Below are 6,525 nucleotides of genomic sequence, written 5' to 3'. Positions count from 1 at the left end.
AACGGCCTCCCCACATCCAACTTTACGTTCTTCCTCCTGGGGCCAAGTCTTAGGAGCTGGAGCGGACCTAGTCTCAGGCTGTCTCTGTCTTCTGTGTAAACGGGAGCTTGTGAGCCCCAGGGCAGAAACTTGGACTTGATTGTCATTCCTGGAGTCACCACTAGAGACCCGATCCAGTACCCACTAGAGCTCCTGCCCTCTGGGCCACACATTTAACGACTGAATGCCACAAACACAGATTGTCTGGCTTCCAAGCCTCAGGCTGACTAGCTCAGGGAGGCGGAGAAATAGCGTTAACTAAAGCAGAGACCATCTAGCGGGGAAGACAGACCCAAGGCCACCTCTGACCCCAGTCATCGAAAAGAACAGGCCAGGAAGAAACCTGGTCAGACCCAGTTGAGGGTGTGCAAGGACCAGGGAGCCACTGACCTGGCCTAAGAAAAGGTGTGGGGGAGGGCTTCCCGGAGAAAGAGGCCCCTAAGGGCAAAGGAGAGGATTCTGTGAGATCTTTTGGGCGAAAGCCTCGAGCGGGTCATCTGTTACAGGAGAAAACTCCGTGCCCCAGCGCGGTGGGGACCCCTCGACGCTCCCCGTCGCCCCCACCCCAGAGTCTGTTGCACCTTCCTAGATGCACACATTGTGCTCGCTACTCCGCCCCCCCTCAGGATGTGCAACTCCACTTCCTTATTCCATCGCCTTGCACAGTCATTTGCACACTTTGAACACCTTGGCAGTTAATTCTTCTTTCTCCATATCCTTCCCTCTTGAAAACAGTCCAAAGCCCGCATTTAAGCAGCGCCTTATATGTATCCCGGAGCAGGTATGCTCACTCTCTCCCCCGCGCCGGGCTCCACGCCATTATCATTAGTGTTTCCAGTGTGCCACCCAAGCTCTTTTGCAACGCCCTCGCCCCCTCCTCTCGGTTCGCCTTCTCCAGTGGCAGGGACCGCAGCCCCGCCCCTGGCCCGCCCCCTCCCAGGGCTATGCCGCCGCTTCGCTCCCATTGGCCACCGGGGTTGGCAACCTCCCCCGCTGGGGCAGTGATTGCGGCGCGCGGGTGTCAGTCCCGCAGAAAGCGCTGGTGGCCGGGCCGGCGGCCTGGAGACGCAGGTGGGGCCGCGCGCGCGGCAGAGGGACCCAGCCCGGAGCCCGGGAGTCCCGCGGCCCCACAAGGGGAGCGCTCAAGATGCCTCGTGGGGACTCGGAGCAGGTGCGCTACTGTGCACGCTTCTCCTACCTCTGGCTCAAGTTCTCACTCATCATCTACTCCACAGTGTTCTGGGTGAGTGACCACAGCAGGGTTTGGGGGCTTGATGGTGGGGCACACTCTCTTGACAACCGCCATGGCCATCTCAGGCTCGAATCAGAATCAGGGTGGACTTGGGGAGCGCGCGTCTGAGTTTTCATCCCAGTCTTGGAACCGGGAAATCCAGGCTGCCTGAACCCAGCCTTTCAGTCTCTGGGTGGGGAGCATGAAAGTTCGTTGGCGACCGAGCGTCAGGTGGTTCACCTGTGTGCATCTGACACAGGCAGTGTGTTCCGCCGCGCCCTCGGCTGGCTGGACAGGCCGCAGTTTCCGCGTTGGCCGCGCCCACCACGCTTGATGGGAGTGTGCTTCCCGCATCAGTCTGTGTGGAGAAAGTGGTCAGGTTTAGCAGTGGTGGTCGAGAGCCCTGGATTCCGGCTCCTGTCTCTTCTTTTTACTTGCCAGCTGCCCCTGAGCGAGATGAGTTCCCTCTCTGCGCCTTGATTTCCTCATTGGTAGAAGGAGGATGCGCAGCATGATGGGGGGATTCCACGAGGCGGCACCTGGGGAGGACTCCAGCTGCTGCTAGGTGCTCAGTAACTGTCTCCACTGCCATTGGGCTATATACTTCATCTTCCTGCATTGTTTGGGGCAGATGGTAGTAGTGGTTGGAGTATGGGTTGGACAAGGGTTCAAATCTTGCCCCTACCACTTTCTAGCTGTGTGATTTTGGGGAAGTTACTTAATCTCTCTAAACCATAGTTTCCTCATCTGCAAAATGAAAGCATTAAGTGTATTTCACTCAGGATGGTTGTGGAGATTAATGATATAGTCCAGATAAGGTGCTTGCCACAGACCAGTAAAGAGATTAAGAAGTGAGAGCAGTGTGGGATTAAGGCATATAAGGGCCCTAAACACTGACAATTTGTGCTGCCCTCTCCACTGCTTACTCATGAATTCAAAGGGGATATGTGATACACACACACACACACACACACACATATACACATATATACACACATCTCCAAAAAAACTCAAACTCACTGCCATCCAATTGATTCCAACTCATAGCAACCCAAGGTGGTAAATCTTTACTGAGGTAGATTGCCCCTTCTTCCTTCCACGGACTGGCTTGTGGGTTTGAACCGCCAACCTTCTTGTTAGCATTCAAATGCCTTAGGCACTACACACACACACACACACACATATATGTATGTTGTTGTTGTTGTTATGTACCGTTGAGTCGGACCCGACTCATAGCAACCCCTCCTTGGGCTTCCGAGGCAGTATCACTATGGAAGTAGATTGCCCCATCTTCCTTCCGAGGAGTGGCTGGTGGGTTTGAACCGCCAGCCTTCTGGTTAGCAGTCAAGTGCCTTAGGCGCTATGCCACCAGAGCTCCCATGTGTGTATATGTATATATATGTATATTTATATATAGATATAGATATATAAAAACTAAATTCACTGTTGTCTAGTCCATTGAGACTCTTAGCAACCCCTCCTTGGATTTGTGGACCCAAAGAGGGGTCGCTATGAGTTGGGATTGACTCCACAGCAGTGAGTTTGGTTTTTGGGTTTGGATCTCTATGGAAATAGATTGCCCAGTTTTCTTTCCAAGGAGTGGCTGGTGGGTCTGGACCGCCAGCCTTCTGGTTAGCAGTCAAATGCCTTAGGCACTACACCACCAGAGCTCCCATATATGTATATATTTGAAGACTAAGGTATGCCTAACCCAAGCCATGGTATTTTCAGTCACCTCATATGCATGTGAAAGCAAGACAATGAATAAGAGAGACTGAAAAAGAATTGATGCCTTTGAATTGTGGTGTTGGTGAAGAATACTGAAAGTGCCATGGGCTGCCAGAAGAAACGACAAACCTGTCCTGGAAAAAGTGCAACTGGAATGCTCCTTAGAAGTGAAAATGACCAGACTTCATCTCACCTTCTTTGTTCATGTTGTCTGAAGGGACCAGTCCCTGAAAGGATATGCTTGTTAAAGTGAAGGGTCAGAGAAAAAGGGGAAGGTCCTTAATGAGATGGATTGACAATAGCTGCAACTATGGGCTCAAGCATAATAAGGATTTTGAGGATGGTGCAGAACTGGGCAGTGTTTTGTTCTGTTGTACATAGTGTCACTATGAGTTGGAATCGACTGGACGGCACCTAACAACAACAATAACAACATGTATACATATGTTTGTATCTGTGTGCATGTATCTTAGCTATCCATGATGTAACTTCTCTTTAGATGAATGAATTCTGGTGGTGTAGTGGTTAAGGCATTTGGTTGCTAACCACAAGGTCAGCAGTTCAAATCCACCAGCCACTCTATAAAGATTTACAGCCTTGGAAACCCTATGAAGCTGTTCTACTCTGTCCTGTAGGGTTGCTATGAGCTGGAACCAACTTAATGGAGTGGGTTTGGCTTTTTATTTATAAGATTAGTAACTGAATGCAGAAGTAGCATATGCCATTTTAGCAGGATGAGATGATCTGAATTATAAAATTTTTAGAGGCTGCTGGGTACTAAGATTTTTACTATATACCACATTTTCTACAAAAAAGAATATTCCATAAATTCTACAACAATGATAATGAGTCAGTGAACTTAGTTATTTCAACAATTGATGTAAAATTCTGTTTGATCTCCCCATGACAAAAAATTGAATTTTACCCATTTTGTTTTAAATGGTTCATACTTCAATTTTGATGCTTGTTTTGTAATAAATGCTGTATTTACAACTGAACAAATGAAAATAAGACATAAAAGAAAATTTAATGATCAGAAAACAAAGATTACAACAAATTATTATTTTATTTTTAGATACATCTTTCATCTCTAACATGTTGTAATTAAAAACATTTCTATCTTTGCTGCTAAAACTCTTCAACAATTTCATGACAATTAAGCTGCCAAAAATATCTACTTCCATACATAGCAAGGATAATGGATCAAGTCTTTTTAGAATCATTGCTGTATGCTGAGGGTTTTTGAGTCTTTTTAGGGATGAGAATGAGCACTCTGTTGTGTAGTTTGTGATCATTATAGTTAGGATGTACATAAAGCAATTTCAATATTGGGAAATACATATATTTTATCTTCTATTACGGAATCATATTTGCCTACAGGAGTAAAAATGGCCTTTCTTGACTCTGTAAACCTAGTTCTAATTTAATAATGAAATTGTTGCACTTCTCTATAAAGGTTTGTATTAAATCATCGGGATAAGCCTGTGTTAATTTCTTGGATGCCTTCATGCATTCTTCATCAGGCATATCCACATTTTTTAAGAAGGAAAATCTATTTGAAAGAACTTCATATACTTTCTCCTTTCTTTTTATGCAAGATTCAAGTGTGTCAGTGATGGTGTAGTTTGGGGATATTAGAAATTAATCTCTGGCACTCAGTGATACTTTTGGAACACTTCTGTCATTTACTTGTTTCTTTCTAATTCTTCTGTGACAGTAAACTGTTTGATAATCAGTATTTGGCAGTATTTGTTTTATTGTGTTTTCAAAATCTTCTCTTTAATTATGAAAATATCCTGTTAATGACTGGTAGAGATCTGTGCATGTCTTTAAACTTATTTCTGAATCTTGTAGAGCTTGACTCATCCAATGAAAATGCTGTAATATATTATTCCATGTAACCAACGTAAATACATACTCTAACATTTGCATTTTGTTGGCAATGTTTTCAACTTCTCTTTTTGTATCTCCTTTTTGTGTTTGGTCTTCAACAATATTTTCTAAGGCCTCTACAATCTATGAACAATCCCAGGATTGCACTTGTTGCTATAGCATTCACTTCCCAATGTGAAAGACATTTAATACTCAGTCATTGCCTAAGTGTGTTTTAAGAACTGCCCATTGGTGAGTAGAGGTGGCAAAAAATGTGTAGAATAACTGAATAGTAGAAAAAGATCAGCTTCTTCTGAACAACAATTACTGTCTTATGTCCTACAAGATTAAGTAAATGTGCAGTATATGATATAAAAATGACATATTCATTACATTATGAAATTTTCTGTTGCATACCTTTATAATGCCCTGACATATTGGCAACATTGTCATAGGTCTTTTTTTAAGCACTGGTCTCTGTGCTTAAAAAATCAATTTTACCAACTTCTTATAAATAGTGAAGTACTCGATTTGCAATTTCTTTATTGATATGACTTTTTAAACTAATAAATACGATAAATTGCTTGACAGGTTTTCTTTCTGTTGGACATATCTGGAAACTGTACTTAGCTGACCTGTATGAGAAAGATCAGAAGTGAAATCTACAGGGAGAGTGAAATATCAAGCTATACTTATTTCACTAAAAATAGTTGATCAAACTTTATTACTTACTAAGTTTTTTAATTCCTTACATGTTATTTTAGGCATATACGAAGGGTTGCCCTGTCTTGGGTTACCATATTTTGAGATGTGAACTCTTAAAAATGGATCAAACTGAGCAACAAGTTCTAATAAACACCCAAAAATTCCATTTTATGAGGACCCAAACACTTCATTTCTTCCTGGAAAAAATAGTCCACATTTAGCTACTGTTAGTTATAATGACAATAACAATGCGTTGCAAAATGGCTTTCCAATACGGACGTTCTTCATTAATTTGTCTTTCCATTTTATGAATTAAATCAAAACCATGTCTTTGGTTTAAATATGACAACACAATCTCTGTGAATTGAACTGTTTTCATGTTTATTGATCATATTCAAGTTATACCAATAGCTAAATCCATCTGTAACAAATTGAGAATTAAATTATTTAGGACTGAATAGTTTGCAAACAAGGCAGTATACAGAATGGAGAATACAGTAACTACTTCTTCTTATAATTTTCACCATTAGCTTTGCATCCTAGAAATAATTTCTGGCTACAGAACCTTGTTTGTTTACCATCCAGAAATTTTTCACATGACTTTTCAAATGGTCCATTATGATGTTGATAATCTCTTGGTCCTCTTTTAATCCAGTAATTTACATCATTAGAAGATAAATTAGTCGACAAAATGGATCTATAGTCCTGCTATGGGATCTGCAGATGTGACAAGTTCAGATTCTAAAATAGTTTCACTTTCTACAGTGTTATTATTTTTTTTTTTTAACTACAACAGAGGATGGATGTAGAATTTGGAACAAATTCTGTTATGTTAGTATTGTGATTAGTAATTTCAGCACAAGTGGTACACATTAAATTTGTACCCATTAAACTTGAGCATTCAATGAAAGGATTTTCTTCTGATTCATTATGTTTTAAAAAGGAAGTTA

General features: G+C 42.4%; 1 protein-coding gene across 1 annotated transcript in view; it reads left to right on the top strand.

The window, feature by feature from the left end:
* The first annotated feature begins 1,186 nt into the window (after window positions 1-1,186).
* TSPAN15 (tetraspanin 15) overlaps window positions 1,187-6,525 on the top strand; it is a 68,194-nt gene continuing 62,855 nt past the window's right edge. The window contains exon 1 of the mRNA XM_007940666.2: window positions 1,187-1,282. Coding sequence (XP_007938857.1) covers window positions 1,187-1,282 — 96 coding nt within the window. The remainder of the gene's footprint in view (window positions 1,283-6,525) is intronic.

This window comes from Orycteropus afer, unplaced genomic scaffold (assembly GCF_000298275.1).
Source record: "Orycteropus afer afer isolate SDZICR_OR568_19922 unplaced genomic scaffold, OryAfe1.0 scaffold00070, whole genome shotgun sequence".
Taxonomy (NCBI): domain Eukaryota; kingdom Metazoa; phylum Chordata; class Mammalia; order Tubulidentata; family Orycteropodidae; genus Orycteropus; species Orycteropus afer.
This window is presented reverse-complemented; position numbering and strand designations above follow the sequence as displayed.